Genomic DNA, 21079 nt, shown 5'->3' with positions numbered 1-21079 from the left:
TATGCTTTGGTCCATATCCCTGCACTTCAAGGTATCCCATGCCATTTGGTTTTCACATTCAGGAACGGAAAAAAAAACTTGAAAACAGAAAAGAAAGACTTACAAACACTCTGGAAAGGAGATATGATCAAATGAAATGCAATTGAAAAAAAAAAAAAAAAAAACCCAAAATTTTGAAATTTAGTGACTACAAGTAAATGGACCAGAATTGAGTTGCAGTAGAAAGGACCAAAACATGCCAAAACTAAGCTCACAGATGTTGCAAAATCGGGGAAAAAATCAGAGAGGAAGAGAGAACATTGAGGGGAAGATATGAGTGAAATGGCATGGATACTGAAACAAAAGAAATCTTCACCAAAATGAAATCTATCCAAAGGCATGGGATGCCATGAAGTGCAGGGATATGGACCAAAGCATGCCAAATTGATCCCCATTGAAATCACAAGATCTTGTTTCCTTTCCTGAAAGGTAGAGGTGAGCAGGCTCTGCAGGGTGAACCTTTGTGCATCACCAGAGTGTAACAGGAAAAGACAGATGAAAGATAGGAGCACCTCCCCTCTGGAGACAGCCTGAAAGAACATGGGTTTTTCAGTCGAGGGAAGAGAAGGCTCCAGGAAGATCTTAGAGCACCTTTCAGTTCCTAAAGGTGGCTACCAGAAAGCTGGAGAGGGAATTTTTACTGGGTTTGTAGTGATAAGACAAATGGGAATGTATCTTCAGACTGACAGAGGGGAGGTTCAGATGAAACATTAAGTAGAAATTCTTCACTGTAAGGATGGTGATGCTCTGGAAAAGGTTTCTCAGAGAAGCTGTGGATGTCTCATCCCTGAAGTGTTCAAGGCTAGGTTGGATGAGCCTTTGGGCATCTTGTTCTAGTGAAAGATGCCCCTGCCCATGGCAGGGGGGTTGAAACAAGATGCTATTTAGGGTCCCTTCCAGCACAAACCATTCTATAATTCTATAATACAATCAGATTTTAATAATAAATTTCAGTTTTTATGTTTGGAAAGAGGCTGAGGACAACCCTTTTCTCTGGGGGAGGCTTGGACTAGGTGGCCACCCAGTGTGCCCACCACAACTATTTGATTCTAGTGATTTGTCACAGCACTTCAAATCCATTTTCCAAGCTTGATTAGCAGCAGCATGATTTATTTTGTGCAGAATGTGATACACAAGCACCATCTAGAGGATATAAAGGAGATGATGGTGACTACAGATGACTACAGCAACAGCTGTATTATAGGAGGAAAAATTGTTAAGGTTCCCCATGACTCAAATACCACTGCTGAAGTGGCATTAACCCCTTGGGTTAATAGTTATAACAATTATTCTGACTTTTGTTGCCTCTGGGATTTGCATATTTTTGCCTGGCTTTTCTTGCTTTCCTTTCCCTCTCCTCCTTTCTTGATGATAGTAAGAGGATGAGGGGGAATAAAGAAGAACCAATTATACCAGAAAAATGTATCACCTGAATTTCAAAGAAAAGACTGAAAATTCCTTGCAGTCAGGACTGTTTTGTATATGGGGAAATCTTTAGAAGAAAATAACTGCCAATTACCCAGCAGTTTCAGATACGTTTCTGATATAGTGCATTAGAGAGAAATAAGAGGATTCTCCTGTACTGCATCACTTGGCTGGTGAGGATTAAATCTGTTTCACTGTATTGTAGACCCTGCAGCATGAAAACAGATCAGTTTCATTCTGAGAGCTTGTCTTCTGATATTCTAAATGTATGGGTTTCTACTCACCCTATTACTGTGAAAATTGAATGACTATCAATAGGAAGACTGTTGGGAGCTATGAAAGTTCCCAAATGTTTGTCTCTAAGATTATAGTTTTAAAAGTTGCAATATTTTATCTGCGCGTTTGGGGAGGGAAGGGTTGCTACAAGAAGCCTGGAAGTTTCCTTACTGGGAAACACATCTAAAATTAGCTCTGATACTGCTTGGTTGTTTTATAAAAGCCATGAAATTGTTGGTGCCTGAGGAGGAGGAAGATGATATCCTGCAGAAGTAATGCCTGCACCCTATGTGTGTAGCTCAACAACATGAGTTGGGCTGATCCAGAATGATGGTTCAGCACTGGGAAGGAAGCTGGGAAGAATAGCTAGATTTTGCAGGATGACTCAGGTCTTTCTGACACCTCACACTGAACTGGCCAGGGCTGGAGCCAGCTTGTCATGTTGGGGAAAGCTCAGTACCTCTCCAGATCCCAGCCTCAGACAGGGAAGCAATTCCCTTCCTAATGAAACATTGCTACTGCTACTGCAAGTCTCTTCCCCTGGTAAACCACCCTCACCCTAATCAGGACAGGGCAGCTCCTGGGAAGGAGAACAGGAGCCCAGAAGATGCATAAGCCCATTCCTCCCTTCCTGAGCTGTTAGCCATTTGTTCCCCAGTATCCATGTACAGAGAAAGGACAGGGCAGCAAGAGAGAGGAGGGATGATGCAAAGCAGAGCAGCTCTAGGTTACTCACAATTGCTGAGTGCAGACACAGGAAAGGAGAAACCCATCCTGCCTGAAACTCCATGCTGTGAATGGCAGCTGGATGCTCCTTATCAGGAGCCAGAATGAGCTGCTGCAGCAACAGCTGAAACCACTCACTCGCAAAATGTGAGTTGGTGACTTTTTGGAAGAGCTGAAGGTGTGCAGAGAGATTAAGAAGAAATCAGATTTCTTTTTCCTTCTGAAATTGCCTGGTTTTAGGGAGACAGAAGTGGGTAACTATTGGTGGAACTGCTACTTTCACTTAAGAGCATTACACGGGTCTCAGTCAAAAGGAAATCACCTCTTTCTTTAAAGAAAATGGGCATATTATGTGAGTATGTAGAAAATTAAGGAATTGGCTGGCATAGTGCTCAAAATAACTTCCTTCCCTCAAACTGTGGACTCCCATCCACATCTGGTGCTGGGCTGGAAGTGGAGGCAGTTGACTTACCTGGCTGCAGAGGAGTTTGTGGGCAGGGGCTGTTCAGATGGCTGTTGGGACAGCCAACTTCCCAGATAACAAGAGAAATTCTGTATTACACCAATATATCCTTGTCCTGTCATTAAACCACATGGGACAGCATGGTCCCAATATGGGACCAACAGGCCCTAACAAGCCTGGCTGGCAAATATACACCTTCCCTGCATTGCCCAGGTACCCCTCCCCCTGCTTAGTTGAATCCTTGCTGGTTCAGTTTCTTTCTGGCATTGTTCCCTTCTGTTCATTTCATTTTCTCTTTGGCTCAGTCTCAACCCTCATTGCATCACAGAGACTCCAGGAAAACTCTGGTAGCTCTGACTGAGCAGAGCAGCCATGTAAGAGTCTTGCACACACTTGGTCTTGATTGTTGTCCAGCAGAGGCTCTCAGCTGCCAGCAGATTCCAGTGTGGTCTGTGAGTATCATCTATGGGGCACATAAGAGATAGCTAAGAAAAACAAAGTAATTATATGACAAGTTTTCAACCCAGCTCAAACGTCTGCATCTGCTGGAAAATAGCTGAAGCAGAAGAGTTCACAAACCAAAACTGTGAGTGAAAACTTTTGTTTTGAACTGACTCTGGTTTCCTTTAACCCTCACTTACAAAACCAGAGAAGTCTGACCTGTGGCAGCTGTACAGATTCGAGCCACTGCGTGGAGCCAAAGAAACAATTTTTGAGCAGCTCTACAGCTTCCAGATCCCTCACGTTAAGATGTAACACAGCCCACTGCCAGTTGAACTCCCAGGTGGTGAGGTGCTGCTGTCTCCTGGTCCAGATGGCCTTGCCTGCGAGATAACTCAGCAGTGCTTAACAAATCTAAACAGCTGAGCAAAACCATCCTCTAATGCCACTCTGTGTCCTGATCGAGCTTCAGCACAGCCGTGCTGGAGACCTTGGCTAAAAGCACACCCTCAATTGAGTGCATGTAACATTACTGGATCTGCTTCCAGCTTTCCACGTGTGATTGATTTCCCAAGTGCTGCTAAAAATACCAATATTCCCTTTATAAAGAGAGCCTTTCTGACCCATAGGGGACAGGAGGCATCTTCAAAGCACAGCGATGAAACAGGGACACAGCGAAGTTGGACTTTCCTGAAAGCTGGAAACCTTCCAGGTTTGGACAACCAGGTGGTATCAGGGCTGTTTTCTTGCGTGGCCATGATCTACACAGACAGGTGCTGCTCGGACCATTCATGTCTAACTTCAAAAAGATTTTGGGGGCCTCCTCTGCTACACTGGGAACTGAATAGGCAATGCTTAGCTCTTTTTCCTGTTTAATGGCAATGGCTTCCCATGAACTGTGCAAGGAGGACCTGTGCTGAGCTTAGGAAGAGGAATAATAAATAATGAAAGTGCAAAACTAGCAAGGAAACGGACAGTGGTACACAATGGTTTGGAGCACCATGTACCAGCAATGAAGGAAAACTTCCCACCACATCTCAGCAAATGATACTGCCAATAATTTTAAGTTCTTTAAGAATTTTTCAAGCAATAATGTTAATTTTAGTCAGACTGGATGGCTCCAAACTACTGTTTCATGTATCCAGGACTTGGAAACCTGCAGAAAGAGGTGGCTGCCCTTCCAGGGCAGATGGGCAGCCACTTGTGAGCAGTGGGTGCAGCATGAAGGGCTCCCAGCCTCTGTGTGCTGCCCAGAGAACACTGCCTGGCATCAGCATATCCTGAGCCAGACTTAAAATATGAAACAAATTGTTTGAATTCTTCCTTGGAGAGTTGCTGTTCTCTGCAGGTGCCAGCAGCAGCATTTCAGCCATTCTTGGCAGCAACTCACTGCCAAAATAGAGACGCTCTCTCCCTCACACCATATGTGTGTGTGTTTCAGGGAAGCTTGGGGAGACCTTACTGTTTGTGGTTTGGGCTGTGTGGGGAGTGCAGGTGAGTCCACACCAGCAGCGGCAAAACGCGTGCTGTGGAGACTACCAGCAAATCAAGCAGTAAGTGATCTCTGTTACTCTGTTACTTGTCATGTTCAAAGTTGAAACAAGGTGACAACACGGGTACACACATACCGTAGTGGGATTTGAGCCATATTAGGTTTTACCTTCCTTTGGGTTTTTTTGGTTGGTTGGTTGGTTGGTGTTGTTTTTTTTTTTTTTTGTTTTGTTTTTTGGGTTTTTTTTTTTTTCATTTCCTAAACTTAGAGAATTTATATGGATAGTTCTGGCCTTTACACAGAAAATACTAACTTTTTTGAATTGATGCTGGGGCCCCGCTCACACAAGACACAGGGCGTCATCTGACGCAGACCCATGGTAGGGCGGCGGGGGAGGGGGGGGATCCCCAGTAGCATAATTCCACAATATCACCCGGCTTCCTCCTTCCCTCACCCCCTAAATTTGGGTGGATTGAATCGTGCGGGGGCGGTGGGTCGGGACGTGGCTGCCGAGCGCGGTGCGAGCCCTCCCTGCGCTGCAGAATTGCGGTGCGCCCGTTTCGTGCAGCTGCGGATGCTCAGGGCACTGGAGGCTCCCCTTTGCTTTGGGGACAGGCTGGCAGCGTGACTTGCTCTGCCTGGAAAACAAACAAGTCAGAAAAGTCATTTTCCTCTCCATCCAGAACTCTCCGTGTGGACAAATTGCTTTGGGTAGTGCTTGGGGCTGTCTCTTCCGATAACTCTTTCCTTCAGCAGAGCCATCAGTTGACCACCATGCGATTTATTCCCGAAGCAGCCCTGCCAGCCATGGCAGCCATGGAGTCAGGTGGACTCCGGGGTGCCTCCAGGCACTTCTGAAAGACCTTGGTGTAGTCAGTAGTGGGGAGGTAATGGCAGAGCAGCGTGTGCACATGTGTGAAAATGCAGTGCACCTTCTGGCACGTCCCGTGAAGTGAGCTGGCTGTACACAAGTTTTAGTCACCAGCTCCCGTTCTGACTGTGCTTGGTGTGTCTGGTGCCCACACCCGCTCCTGCCCTGCTCTGTCTCTGTGGTGTTCATCTGCTGTGGTCAATGGTTTGGTTAATTTGCTGCAAGTGTGCCTTGTTCCCTGTCTCACCCGTGGCTATGTGCAATGCAAGGCTTGTTTTGTTCCCAGGAGCTGTGTCCCAACCCCCAGTTCATAGCCAGCGGAGCCACACGCACAGATGTCTGCCAAGGAGCCTTAGGTAAGGTGGGGGCAGAAAGCTGAGTTTTCCATGCAGGTGCTGCCCCAGGGCACTATGGTTTATACACGGCTGTAACTCACTCTAATACCTTCTTTTTCATCCTACTATCTCCATTCATTTCAAATCAGACCTTTCTCACCTTTCCTTGGCATTTGCAGGTGGGGACCATGTGTGTGGTTACTGAGCACAGCCTTTCTGAATGCACCAAGCAGGGGTGGCACACACTCGTTTCCTGACAGTTTTTCTGATCATGGCCTGTTCCTTTCACGTTCAAATCCATGTGCCTGAGAGCAGCCTGACTCATTTCTGCCTTAAACAGTCTGCTTGGAAGAGCAGTGGAGTGCATAGCAGGACTTCTCTTTCCCCAGTGGGGAGAGAGTTCTGCTGGGCAGGAGGAATCTCCTGAAACCTGGGGAGATGCTGTAGTTGTATGGGGGATTCCCTGCTGGTCACCAGCTCTTGAGGAAGACAAAACCTGGGTGTTTCAGGAAGGATGGGCCAGCCTGTGAGCCCTCTGCTTTTGCCAAGGCTTCTGCTCAATTTGTGCAATGGCAACCCCTTGGTGGGGCTCTCCAGGGAAGCTCTGGGAGCTGCAGGGAAGTGCCAGGGGACAGTGGGGGACAAATGGCTTAGCCTGGCTGTGAGTGCACAGCTATCCCAGTCTGGAAGCCTCTCTCCTGCCTTGCCTGACATAAGCGGTTTTAGGTGGAGGATGTCTGCAGAGATATGAGGAGAAGTGAAGTGAAAGCAGTAGGCTCCTCCACAGCTGTAGTGAGAGGGGTTTTGATTAGGCAGATAGTGTGGTTGAGGGAAAGCTCTTGTGTCAGAAACATGATTAATATGAGCTGTGCTGTGCTGCGCTGCTGCACTTGGCAAAGAAACCAAATTTTGTTTGTTTGCTTTCAGATATTCACCACATTGCATCTCCTTAGTTTCTAGTGCCACTGCTGCTATTTGTGGGTTCGTGTCCAAAAATGTAAGAGAGAAGCTTATATTTTGTGCCTATGTTTTCATTCAGACGTTTTTAAGGTTAATGCTTTGACAACCAGATGCAATTTCTATAAAAAATCCATGACAGTAAAAATACTTAGATTATGAACCCAGTTTTCCTTGTGCCCCAATATCATCGGTGGTGTGGGTTAGACGCTGTTGTGCTGTGGGTTGTTACCATGTCACCAGCTTCTTTCCTGTGCTCTCTCTCCACCCAATACCATGTCTCCCACCATGACTGTTTTGGCATGAAGCATGACCCAGTGCTTAAACATATGTGACAGACGTCTGTTATCTCTTTTTATTGTGAAACTTTCCTGTAAGAAGTACTTCAAATTGAAATTAAAGTTTACTGAAATGCCATTTCAACATCTGGCATTTCTGTAGAGATGCTGGTTTCTAGAGTCACTTAGTTGCTCTCTGGTTTTCCAGCTTTTCTCTGCAGATGGTGTGGCAGCAACAGCATAGGAATGAAAGATTTGAAGCTTCATTTTCAAGTTGTGAAATTGCTGTTGCTAATACCAAACTCTGTTTTTAAATTGATGAAAGCATTTGCTTCCCTAGTGGTCTTTGGACCAGTCAGATGTTCTCATGGGGTTGTATGGTATCACCAGAGGATAAGAAGTGACTCACAGCTGGTACTTTTCTACCTCCTGACTATATCTGAATCAGAGGTTGTCGGTGTTCTTGTTTGTATCTCCTCTTTCACTGTCACTAAGTACTGCAATGACTCTCCTGGCTGTCTTCTCATGAATCTGGGGAGGATTTTGGTCTTGTGTGACAACTGTTGATTAAAAATTAGATGCTTTTGATCTTATCTCTGTATAGCCACTGAGTTCCTAAGAGCCTGGATGGAATCTCTGCTCTTTCTCACCATGGGGCTGGCAGATGCACTGTACAAATGCTTTCTTTTTTTCTTTTTTTTTTCTTTTTTCCACTGCCTTATCTGACACCAGTATTTCTATTGATAAATTTGCTTAAGCTTACATTTACTTGAACTTTGTATTTACTTTGAATATTCATATCCCATCACATTTTAGAATGTTATAGAGAATATTTCACTGGAAGATGTCAGATGCTTTTGGAAACCTGTACTTTTTATTATGCTGTTTCTTTTCTATAGGAAGCTTCTGTAGTCTCATTTATCCTCCAAAAGGCTTGATCAAAAAGTAACAGACCTGTGCCTATGGGGAGTTTCACTGCTGTTGCTGAGCCCTTCAGAACATCTGGGGCTACTGCAGGGAGAGATGGGGCATCCAGAGCACATGGACCCATCACATCTGCATGGCAGCTTCTTGGCAGGGAATGTGTAACCAAACAGCTCAGCTAATGAGCAGGGTTTCTTTTAGCTCAGTAGTCTTTGACCAGGTGCATAAATTTGTTTAATTGCTTTTGACCCGGACTATAAGAAACTGTGATTCATATAAGACAAAGCTGATCATCAGTGCAGAAAATTTGCAGACACCAAATTCTGCCCCTTAGGATTTGATTATCCTTTATTCTGGCCTTGTGAGGTTTTTTTGGTTTTGGTCTGTTGTTTTTGGGTTTTTCCCTTAGGAGAAACTTTTGAAGGAGAATAGTTGGAGTTGGTTTTGCAGTATCAGATCTGCAAAGTCAGTGATGGTATTTGGCTCCAAATGGCAGCACATGGGATGTGGTGACTCATTACAACTGAGGGGAGGTTCCAAAGCCAGAGAAGCCTGGTACTCCTTTAGCCACCTTTTTTTTGGAGTGGATGTCACCATGGTATCACAACACTGGGGTGTAAACAGCACAGGATCTCCCAGCTGCTGTTTGGATGCAGGTGTCTCCTCCTCACGTAACAAACATGTGAAAAAATAACAAATTGAATAGGTTGAATTTCAAAAATCAGACCCTTGGTTTTCTTATGCTGACAGCCACTCTACTGCCAGTGGGTTGCCATAGCCTCGTGTTTGTAACCAGAAAACGTTCTGGAGTGCTGTGGTATTAATATAAATGCATTCAGTAGCTCTTCATCTAAGACTGTTTTTAAATAATGATGAGTTTTCCTTTTTTCCCTTTTACCCCATACTTTTACATGAGCTGTGCAGTGACCAGAGGAGCTTCCCTTTGCCTACAGCCCGTCAGGCATTTGATGGGTGTGTTTTGTTTGCCTTTTCTTTCCAGAATGGCTAATTTTAAGCCTTTACGGTTATTTATGCTTGCCTTGCAATTACTTTATTTTTACCCTAATGTTCTTGTTACAGCTGAAGATTAGGTAAATGCAGAGATGGGTATATGGAAATAACAAGTAAAACATTGAAAGCAGGAAAAAGTAAGCATGACAGGACAAAAAATAGAACTTTGTGTTAATATATGTTATAGGTAAACTCACAGCCTGAGAATATTCCCTTTTCTGATAACTTTGTCCTGCCTTTTGTTAATTTACAAAATTTATGATGAATGTAGCCTTGTTATTACTCTTTTCAGGCTCTAAGCAACCTGTCTGTCAGCCTCTCTTTGGGCTTTCCTTCCCTATCAAAGAAAAATCAGAGTCAAAAACCTTGCAGGAGCACCAGTTCTGGATGTTCAGGCTATTTGGTAAAGACCCTGCTCAAGCTTGCTTAGTGCTAAAATTCCAGGTATAATCATGAGATCTGTTCTCATCCGGAGTCTGAATTATCAGGAGTGCTTTTAGTGATGGCTGTTCACAAAGGCAGAGATTATATCCGGGCTGTTGGGCACTTCTAAGTGTGGAAACCAAAGGATGTCTCCCATATATGCTGCAGCTGCCTTTAAACCTCAAGACCTTGCCCAGAGTTGTTAGAGTTAAGATTTGTGTTTGACTCTAAATTCTTGTTAGAAACCAGTATAAAGTTCAACAGAGATTTTACAACAGGCTGTAATTTCAGTCTGCCTTGATGAGACAGCTAGAAAGTAAAGGAAATTCTTTATAAATTCTGTTTGTGGGCTTGGAGGTCCTCTGGAGGGTGTTTCTCCTTGAATTTTCATGCTTCTTATCTCCAGGGGAAGCATGATTGTCCTAGGTTGACTGTATGATGCTTTTATCCCAAATCGTCTGTCCTGTTTATGCTGAATAATAAGTTTTGCACCTTTAAGACTTGTTCCAGGAGTGAAGGGGGGGAGAAGAAGCACGGAATTTGTTTCCAGAAACTGCATTCACTCCTCCACATTCCTTCTCCTGGACTGTGTTTTCTGCGGACAGATAGACAGCAAGACAGAGCTCTCCTTTGCTTTTTAGTTAGTTTTAGCTAGCTGAGGCAAAGAAGCTCCCTGGACTGTGGCTTTTCCTTTTCTTTGGACGTCCTCAAACCTGCTCTGGACTGAACACCAAGAAGAGCACTGGCAGTTCGCACCTGTGGCCCAGCAGGCTGGGCCTGGGCCGCGGCATTTCCAGCGCCGGAGGGACTGATAAAAGACTGAGTGAGCCGAGCTGCAGCCTTGGTGGGGGGAGATTTTTCTGAATTTGTCCCTCTTTTAGAGTGGCAAGAAGTTTTTATTGTTTAATATTGTTTAGGTTTTCTTGTTTAATAAACAGTTTTTTCCACTTTTCTCCAAAGAAATACTTTTTTCCCAAACCAGTTAAAGGAGAGGGGCCAATTGAATCTGCTTTCTAGAAGAACCCCTTTAGGGGTACTCTCCCAATTTTGCCCTAAACCAAGGCAATGACTCAAAGATGTGTTACAGCATTGAAGTATATGTTCATCATCTGGAGGCCTGACCAGCTTCTTGACCAAGTCTTCCTGAGCTGCTGTGGCCATTTGAGTGGTTCATTTGTTCTTCCTGTGCTGCTCCCTGCCTGCCCAGCCCCTGCCCTGGGTATGGAATTGAAATACTAATGTTTATTAGGAAGAATGATGTGACAGCTGCCCTCTGAGCCAGACTCTTTCCTCCTGGCCCTGTCTTTCCCAGCAAACACCTTTGCAGTACGTAGTGCTACCTCTGGATGCAGCTCCCAGGGAAGATGGTCTCAGCTCCTTGAAGGAGGCTGTGAGAGGCATCACCATTTTGCAGGGCAAAGTGGATGTGTTGTGACAGAGTAGGGAGGGGAATTTCATCATTGCTTCATAGTCTGTCACAGGAGAATACCAAAGTGACTTGTTTAAAAACTTCTCTGACATGCTGATTTTTCCATTGCAGTACAAGCAGCCAGAGGCAGGGCTGAAAGGGAAGTTTTATGTTCGGTTCTTCCCCTCCAGGTTGTGAAGCAGTATAAGCATCTTAAGTTTTGAAATTATTCTGCAATTTCACCTCTCCCACCTTTCCTGAGATGTGAAAAGATGTGTGGGACAGATGTATTTCTCAGAGCTGCTCCTGGGGGTCAGCTGTGCCAAGCACTGGCAGCCTGGAGGGAGCTGCAGGTTGTCCATGTTCCTGCTGGTTTGTCTGCGCAGTGATAGATTTGGGCCGGAGGGTGGACCTCGAGGGCTGCTTTAGAGTTCATTCACCCTGAGACTTTGTCCCATTTGGATCCCAGCTTCTCATCCATAAACTTTTGAGCCTTTTCCCATGGGAGAGAGGTGGCTGTGTAGGGACTGCTGCTTTGCTGGCCTCTGGCTTGCTGACAGCTGTGGTAGGTTTGCACATTGAAGAGCAATCCTGCAGGACTCCTTTGTGCGATCTCATACACAATACTGACTGGCATCTGTTCACAAAGCAAGGGAACAGTGGATCTGGAGATGGTAACAAGGAGTTTTGTGTTGGGCTGTGGCAGTCAGGGGATCATCTGGCTCTCTAAATCTCTGACCACCTCGCTAATGGGTTGCAGGAGGCCCATGGCTGAGCAGAAAGGTGACTGCTCTGGTAAAGTAAAACTGGGCTCTGAAAAGAATTACAGAAAGTAGAGGTGTAATGTTTATAGAGCTGAGGTCTCCTCCTCTCTCTGCATGGCAAGAGATGGTGTGGAAAAACACTGTCCAGGCAGCCTGTGGTGTGCAGGGCTAGTATGCATTGGCTCCATCCCAGGCAGGATGAGGAGGTGTGTGGAACTGGGGAACAGTGGCTGCCTTCAGGCCTTTCCTGGCTCTCCAGTGACTGTTCTGGAGACCAGACATGGGAATAAAGAGAGAGGCCTCGAGCTAGAACCTCCAGAAATGTGTAAGGTGAAAGGAGCTCCTGTTTGCAGGGAGGCTGGCAAGAGACCTTTAAGGGAGCTTGCCCACAGGACAGGTCTCTGGATAGCAAGGAACATGTTTATTAAACATAGAGAAGGGAAAAGAATGCAACCTATGCCTGAGAAAACACCTTTGACGAAAAACTGCACCATTTAATACCTGTGTGTGCCCACAGGCTCTTTGCCTTTTCTCTGTGCTTCTTCCTATCATACAGGCACTCAATTGAATATTAAGTTTTCCTTCAAACAGTGCCAGAATGGGTGATCACTGTGGTGGTAGGTCAGAAAAGGCCTGCTTTGACTTTTTTTTATAACTTCAGTCTTGAGGAAACACTTGTCTGGATCTGGAAGGTATTTGATCTGTCTCAGAAATAAAGTGATGGGAGGGATCGTTCTATCCCAGCTGAGGGAATTATTGGTTATAATGCACAATCCTGATACAGTGCAGAAAACTAAATTTTGAATAATGAATGTTGTCTTGTTTTTTTTTTGTTTGTTTTCCTTTTCTTTTTACAGGGGACTGTTGGCTCTTGCAAGCCATTGCTTCACTCACCCAGAATGAAGAAATTCTGACCCATGTTGTTCCCAAAGACCAGACCTTCCAGGATAAATATGCAGGAATTTTCCACTTCCAGGTGTGTGGAAACAGCCTTTTCCCCTTAGTGCTATTGGGCAGGAGCCAGTGCGGCTGTTGATGTATGTGTGATGTTTCCTGGCATGGCTTTTTGGGATGTCAAAGAGCCAGACAGAAAAAAGGAGACATCTAAAAAGGGTGGTGGAAGGAGTAAGGCCATTAATCAAAGATTTGGGAGCAGGGGCTACCATTGTGGTCCTTCCTCCCTAAGAAGAGCCAGCTGAGTATGTGCATCCCTGAACAGGGTGGGTGAAGCTGGCTGGAACACCTGGATCATTTTTTCCTGGGAAAATCGATGTTCAAAATGAACATGCTGATGATGGGAGTGCATGGTGTGGTGATGGATGTTTGTGCTCTCTTTCCCTCAGTTCTGGCAGTATGGGGAGTGAGGGGATGTGGTGGATGACAGGCTGCCTACCAAGAACGTGGAGCTGCTCTTTGTACACTTGGTAGAGGGCAGCAAGTTCTGGAGCGTGCTGCTGGAGAAGGCCTACGCCAAGTGAGTTGGGACCAGGCTTCTCCCCCCTCACATCCCTGTTTCCCCACAGCATCCCCAACTGCATGGATACTGTGCATTCAGAGTGTCAGTCTGCTTATTAGCCTTTGCAGCTTCTGGTTTCTCTCTATTTCTACCTGCAGGCAGCTAATAGTACACCCTGGGGGTCACAGAGGGGTGGCAATGCAACGATGCCTCTGAGCTGTTGCTCCTCAGAGGAAGGACTGAAGCTCAGTAAAACCCCTGGGTAACCCCATTACTGGGTTTGCTGTCCCTGTGAGGGTCTATGCAAAGCAGCTGGGGCATCCGGTGGCTCCTGAGGCTGTGCCCAAGCCAGTGGCTTTTATGTAAGGGATGGTTTCATCAGGAAAAGAAATGGTGCTACTGGTTAATTTAATTTCTTATGTACTTTTTTTAATGCCTTAGCAGTACTCTGTCACTCACCCTAGTGGTCCAAATATTTAATTTCCATAAGAAAACTGAGTCTATCTACAGTCCCGTGACTATTCTTTCCCCTAGAAGGTGTAATTTTATCTCCCACTATGCAACAGGTCTGCCAGGTTTTTAAAATTCTTTCTTCATTCTTAAAAATCTGAGAGGACAGGAAGGAGGAGGTTTCTGAAAATGCACATTCCTGAAGCTGGTTTCTAGAGCTGAAGCAGCCGACCTGTAAGACTCTGCAAAAATAGTTCATTCTAGAAGATCACAGAATTATAGAATGGTTTGGTTGGAAGGGACCTTAAAGATCACCCAGTTCCAACCGCCTGCCATGGGCAGAGACACCTTTCACTAGATGTTTCACTCCAAATATGATTTTATTTTATTATTTTGTTTTGTTTTATTCTTGGAGCCCTCCATGAGTGGGCTCTGCTCTGAAGCAGCCTGTCCTTGGAGGCAGGGCTGAGCTGCAGGTGGCACCAGCTCTGGGGACCAGAGGGACATGGCTCATGTGCCATCTCAATTTAAAGAAAAATGATTGGTGGAAGAATTTGCCCAATGTCTTCAGCCACCCATCATCATCTGCAAAACAAAAGCATGATGTTTGTTGTGTGAGGACACATTCAGCTTTTGATGGGCTCTTAGGAGTGCTTGGGCACCATCTGTAGGTCTGGTACTCCCTTAGGACCTGGGGGACAGCATGAAGCACATCAGAATTACTTTAGGGCTCTCACTTTTTTTCTGTTTTAAAGAAGAAATGATTAGACAAAGTTTGATTTGTACCCAAGAACCTGGTCCTGTGCTGAGTAAGCAAAAAAAGACCCAAAGAGTTATGTGAGCCCCAAAATCCTGTCTGTGGCTCTGCAGAACGTTGCACAATTTGTACTGTCTTTTAAAACTCTTGTTCCCATAGCTGGCAAAATACAGCTTTCACTGTGTTATGTTGTGTCCATAGCTGATTAATCCAGTAATTTTTGAATGCTCATTGTTATTTCCATATTTTAAAGAATCTCTGTTTAACTGAAGCTTGAAGGAAAAGCATCATAAACATGATTTGTTTTGATTTTAATATTGATTTCTTTCTCTTTCTATGGTAATAGATGATGAAATTGAAGGCAATTTTGATGAGGTACATCAAATTAAATGTTTTAAATTGAGATAATTTTGTTGTAAGGGGGGCTTGGAGTGCCTGTTTCCTGTGCAGGGTGATGTTTTCTATAGGCATTATCAAGAAATGTTGTCCCACTTTGGGAAAATGGGAAAAGGTCTTTCAATATCCATTGCTGGGTGTCAAGCAAATGGAAATATCATCAGGAATGTAATGGAAACAAGTGTTGTCCTTTATCTAGAACTTGGACTTCCCAGGCAGAAGTACACTCTTAAGAGTAACTGGAGCCATAGGAAATTCCCTTTGTTCTCCAGGAATCCAGGAGTGCAGCTTTCAGCAGCAGGGCTGTTTCTGCATGTAATGCAGTTTCCAGGAGTAAATAGTGGCTCACCATATATTTAGTCTTGCTGGGGCTGGGGATGCTTTGCTTACTAATGCAGCTACCCCATGTGTAGTGGGTGTTTTTTCCAGCATTCACAATACCAGTATTTTGAGGTGCCCCTGAAAATAAAACTGAATAAAATCATAGTAAAAAACACTGTACCTTCAACCTTGCCATTTGAATTTTTTACTAAGGGCAAGGAAATGCATTAAGTCTTTCTCAGGCAGAAACTTTCCCCCTTTTGACATTTTCTGTTTCTGTCTTTTAGATTGAGATCAGTGGAGATGACATCGAACCCAGCTTTAAAAAGCTTTTTTGGGCAGCTAGCAAGAAATGTGAGTGTTTTTCTGGTAATATCTTACTGGCATCATGGTGAGTGGGTAAAAGAGATGCCTCCCCCAGGACAGAGTTTAGTTCCTGTGCAGAGTCAGCTCTCAAATGTGAGCACAATTGTGCATCCCAGAAGCTGTGCAGTCACCCACCTGTTTCCACAGCAGATTTGGGAGCACTCCTGGTAAACAATGTCTGCTCCTTTTGAACTGTGGGGTCGACTTTTATCTCTAGAGGGGCTGAATTCTGTCCTTGGGCAGAGCATATGGCTGGGCTGGGCTTCTCCCCAGGCTGCTCTTGCCTCAGGGACACCTTGCTGCTGGATGTGTTAATCTTTGGGAATTGGTGGTGCTCCTGGGAATAGGAGGTGGGGAGAGCTTCCCACTTGCTTCCATTCAAGGGAACTGTACTGCAATGGGTGCTAGAAATTGGCCAACTTGCCCAAAGGAATCAGAAGCTGCAGATGGTGTCTGCAGCTCATGGTGCAAAATTTGTTTTCCTCTTTTCCACAGGATGCAGAGATCTCCACCTTCAAACTGCGCAGCATCTTGAATAAAATCCTGGCTAAACGTGAGTGCCTTCCTCCACCAGCAGCTTCAGATGGCCACCAGCAGGTTTCTACAGTGGCCATGGGAGCACAAAGGGCACCGCTGACTTGGGCAGCGTCAGAGCCTGGGCTCTGTCCCAGACCTGCCGCTTGGTTCTCCATATAGTCATGACCATGTGCTCTTCTCTGCTGCTTCAGGGGGCTGCAGAAAGCCCAAAAGGAGTTTCACAGGATGTGTGCTTTGGCAGGTTACAGATGGGTGTCTTTTATCCCAATATCTGCCACTGGGAATTGGCTGCCAGGAAGATGGATGGATTTGAATAATCCTTGATAATAAGCGAGAGAGATATTGCTGCTGTTTTAGTATTGAACCACCCAGGAGTGATTCAAGCAGTAGCCCAGCCAATGGTCTGGGCTAAGCAGAAGGAGGAGGAGAAACTTTGAAACTCTGAGCTTCTTTTTCTCAAGAAACAAGTGCTTGGAGAAATAATTGTCTCTTTAATTTCCAAAGTGAAATCTTATCAGATGGTCAGGACTGTGGTGTATGTTTGTGTGCAGCAGCCAGTAATCAGCAATGGGCTGTTGCTGGCTACCAAGCTTGGCTTCATGTTGAGCCTTTCATGAAGCCACTTGCTGCTGACCTCCATAAGGTAGAAGTCCACATTATCCATAGAAGTCCACTTTGCAGGCAGACAGTAAAAGCAGGAAAGCTTTTGTCTTTGTCTCTTGCTTTTGCAGCATGCCTACAAACCAGACTACTCAGGCTGTTTGCTTGGGGACACATCCCAGCTCACTTGCACCCAAAGCCTCTTTGTCAGCCGAAAGGATGGCACTGTCGGAAGCAAATAAAAGCTGGTTGGAGAGCTCATGAGCTATTAAGGAAGGTGCTGTGGTTCAGCATGCACTGATAATCCTGTCTTTTGCTCTTTCTTTACAGGCCAAGATACTAAATCTGATGGCTTTAGTATTGAGACATGCAAAATAATGGTTGACCTGTTAGATTTGTCCTTTAAAGCCCTTCCTAGATTATATTCCCCTTCCTGTGCTGAAGCAGGCCAGCTGCCTTTGCTCCCTGGTGGATCCATCCTGGTGTACTAATGGCTCCTGAGGTGGAGAAGCTGGCTTCACCCTGATTCCCATGAGAAAGCCACTCCTTTGTATTTGTTGTTCACATGTGTGTTATCCCAGGCAATGGGAAAAATCTATCAGACAAAGTCTGTTTGGAAGCCTTCCCAGCTGTTGGGTGTTCTGGTCTAGCTGGGGACAAAGTGATGTTTGTGCTGGGAAAAGGCTCTCAGCATGGTGAGGATGGCCTTGGCTGTAGGGTTATTTCACCTCTCTGTTATCTGGCTGGAGTTGGTAAGAGCATCACAAAGCCATAGGGGGACTTAGCAAATGGAAAATGAGGGACACAAATACAGTGTTTTGTTTTGACATGCCATACAGAAAGCAGAGAGTATGCAGGATTTTAGGAGCTTTTACTCCTAAGATACAGGCAAATGTGTAGGATGAAGGATCAGGTCTAAGAATAGTTGTGTTCAGCTTCTCTGTGCAGTGGGAGTTGAATTGCAGAATTGGAAAAATGGAAAATTACCAACACAAGGTGATACTTTCCTATAATTTGGTGTGAAATACAGCAGTCCACAGTCACTTCTTGACAGGTTTTGGGAGCAGTACCACAACCAGGTTCTTCTGTTAGCTGTTCGCTCAAGAGCTGAAGGTCTCCAAATAGGAGGCTTGGGTGTGGCTTTTCCTGTTGATAATCCAGACCCAGGACTTGTGCTCCAGTAACTGCAGTGTTGCACCCACTATGCAGAACAAAATGGAATCATCCTGGCTCATTTATACTTGTAGTGGAAAGACAGAGACCTGCAGCGGGGTTGCAGAATGAGCATGTGAACTGGTTATGATTTAAATTAATGATCTTAATGATTTAGAAAGAAATCTTGGACAACAATTGTGTATTCAGTAAGATGAGTCCTGGAGAGAGGACAAGTCCTTCAGAGAGGACTTGAATCCCTCTCCTGTTTGCAATTTTTTTTAAGTCGTAACTGTCCATGCAAGTAAACCCAGCGGAGGGAGAGGAAACCCCTTTTTCTTCCCTCTGAAGAAACTTCCTTAACTCAGAGAAGAATGATGGGAGTGACAAACTGGGACTGAAGGAATTACACACCATCTGGACAAAGATTCAGAAATACCAGGTGAGACACAATCCCTTTGGGAGAACAATCACTCATAGAAGTGGCTGTTGACTGATTTGTGCCATACAATGTGCACAGTCACCTTTCCCAAAGCAGGGACTATATGTCTGTAATCCCCCAGGTTTTGTCTTTATCTGCTCTGGCTACTGCATTAAAAAAAATTACTTTTTAAAGCCACTTTTAGAACAAATGGATGTAAGTACCAGTCCTTCAGATCAATGTTGCAAAGTTCTTTAAGTAACATGCAGGCTGCATTTCAAGATATTTCACTTCTTCCAGAAGCCAAACCATGCTCTGAATTATTGTCAAGGTTTCACTTTGGGTTTTGTGTTTTGCAGAAAATTTACAGAGAAATTGATGTGGATTGATTGGGTACCATGAACGCGTATGAGATGAGGAGGGTACTGGAAACAGCAGGTATTTATATTGATCTGTCTCTTCATCGGATTCCATCAGTTTCAAGCAGAGTTGAGAGATGCTCAGAGCCATACAGTCCTATCTTAACTTACTGAATTTTGGGCACTCTGGAGCCTTCCCCTCCTGCCACCATGCCAGATCAGGCATTTAATTTTGTACCCATGTTTACTCTGGAAATAAAGTCTTTTAAATCCTTGTCATTGTAATTTCAGGGTTCCAACTGAACTGCCAGTTACATCAGGTCATCGTGGCTCGTTTTGCTGATGAGGATCTCATCACTGACTTTGACAGCTTGGTGCGGTGTTTGATTCAGCTCGAAACCTTGTTCAGTGAGTACACACTTAGTAACCAGACAGGGTCTGCTGCCTTGTGATTCCAGCAGGATAATTGTCCCAGCAGAACTGTCCAGAAGCCCAGGATAAGGTATTCAGACAAATTCAAACCTGAGATATTAATCTGGCTTCTCCTAAATCCAGGAATCAGTCTTTTAGGCCAGGCTGCTGAACCACAGCCAGTTCTCCCTGCAAACAACTCTATGTTGATTAAAAAATACTAGGTAACAATTAAAAATGTTCAGTCTTTCTCCTGAACAATGACTTTGGAATGGCCCTTTCTGATTTGGGGTGTAGGCTGTTGTCAAGTTTTAGATTCTGGGACTAAGTTCCTTATTGATCCTGAAGGACAAGGAAAGGGAAGACTTTCAAATTAGTTCCTGTATTTACCCTTGTCTGTAATCTCTCTACAACCACAGAAATGTTTAGAAAACTGGATACAGAAAAAAGTGGGACAATAGAATGGAACCTTGTTAATGTAACTTCATTTAGCTCTAAAACATTTGTTTTTATTTTTGGGGGAAAAATGGTGGGGAGAGGAATGTAGAGTCTGTCCTGCTCCATTCTGACTGAGGATGGCTGGTTTTAAGTACTCACATTTGTGCTGGATTTATCTACCTTGTATTTATAAGTAGCCTTAGAAAGGTTACCTTTTAAAAATGTACCTACATCACAACATATTCTCTAACAGACATAGCTACCTGCACCAGAAGCCACTTTTGGTAAAAGCAGTAATTTTGGCTTCTTCCCTGCTTTTTCTGTCAACAGAGCAAAATGTAGGTGCAGTTGTGTAGGCAAGACTGATGGTCTTGCTCATATCTGCTGCTTTCTGCCCCATGTGTGCCCTGTAGAAAGGACTAAGTTTGGAGAAAAGTACCCTCCTATATGTGTTTGACTTCTTTATTACCTGAACAAAACTTATTTCTGAACCTAAGAATCCCAAAACTCTGATTTAAATGAGATATAAATTTAAATTGCTCAGGAAAGATCCTAAAATTACTTCTGTAACAACAGGCTGACTATATGCTAGAAATGCAGCTATGCTTGCTTGCTCCAGGTCTTTTTACTAAATATAACCTTGTTTTCTTCTCTCTCTTCCTACAGTGGCTGTGCTTTACTGTCATTTGAGCCACTGGCATCAGCCTGAGACCTCAACAAAAGCATGCTCAGGTGAAGATAATCAAGCTATACAAGTAATATCCAAACATGAATGTGCCTTAACTTACACAAAGCAAGCAGATTTTGCATGCAATTGCAAGAAGAAAAGCATTCTACTTCCACAGAAGAACCTGCAACCTCATTTTTATGGGTCTGACAGTCTGTGCCTACTCTCATATAGTCTCTGGAAAAAGGCTTTAGTTTAGTATCAATCCTCAGTGCAAGTTTTGAAAACACTGCTTTGCTAATATCTTTGTATTTAAGGTGTTTTACAAGACTTCAGGAAGAAAAGATCATTATAGCTTGACAGTCTGGTTTTAAAAAGTGCTTTTTGAACAACATCCTATATATCTGAAATTAGTAAAGAGATAGTATTGTATATCTAACTAAACACCTGTACTCAGAGATAGGGGTTCCAAGCCCCAGCACTATCCTAGTGAAATATTCTTTAAGGAATTTGAGTAGCAAGTACATCTTTGACTGAAGTGAGCATTGAGGTGCCTGGAGCTGGAGGCTGCTGATAACAAGATTCTTAGAGAAAGCCCATGCTTTCAGGTGGAATCTTGAGTTCCTGTATCTTATTTATCTTCCTTTGAAATACAAGAAAGCATTTAAAGTAAAAAAAAAAAAAATAGAAATAAAGTTTGCCAGACTGTTATTTCTGCTGAAAAAAGCACTTTTTTTTTCCTTAGAGATTGATACTATATACCCCACACCCAGCCTGTTGAAAGCAGAGGCTGTGATTGTGAGCCAATTGCTGCTGCCTTTAGTTTCCCCACCTGAGAAATTGTGTCCTCCTTACAAACTATTTCTTCCTTATGGGCACCTTTTCAGAAAGCAGTAGGACTTACCTAGTAGCCTG

General features: G+C 44.3%; 1 protein-coding gene across 1 annotated transcript; it reads left to right on the top strand.

Annotated features, from left to right (window-relative positions):
• Positions 1 to 17911: 17911 nt before the first annotated feature.
• On the top strand, positions 17912 to 20806 carry LOC137471331 (calpain-2 catalytic subunit-like). The gene is made up of 5 exons (XM_068185549.1): positions 17912 to 18310; positions 18649 to 18727; positions 18940 to 19056; positions 19479 to 19537; positions 20164 to 20806. The coding sequence occupies exons 2-5, from the start codon at positions 18688 to 18690 to the stop codon at positions 20185 to 20187; spliced, it is 240 nt and encodes a 79-aa protein (XP_068041650.1). The 5' UTR covers positions 17912 to 18310; positions 18649 to 18687; the 3' UTR covers positions 20188 to 20806.
• Positions 20807 to 21079: the final 273 nt, after the last annotated feature.

The sequence above is a fragment of the Anomalospiza imberbis genome, chromosome 3 (assembly GCF_031753505.1).
Source record: "Anomalospiza imberbis isolate Cuckoo-Finch-1a 21T00152 chromosome 3, ASM3175350v1, whole genome shotgun sequence".
Taxonomy (NCBI): Eukaryota; Metazoa; Chordata; class Aves; order Passeriformes; family Viduidae; genus Anomalospiza; species Anomalospiza imberbis.
This window is presented reverse-complemented; position numbering and strand designations above follow the sequence as displayed.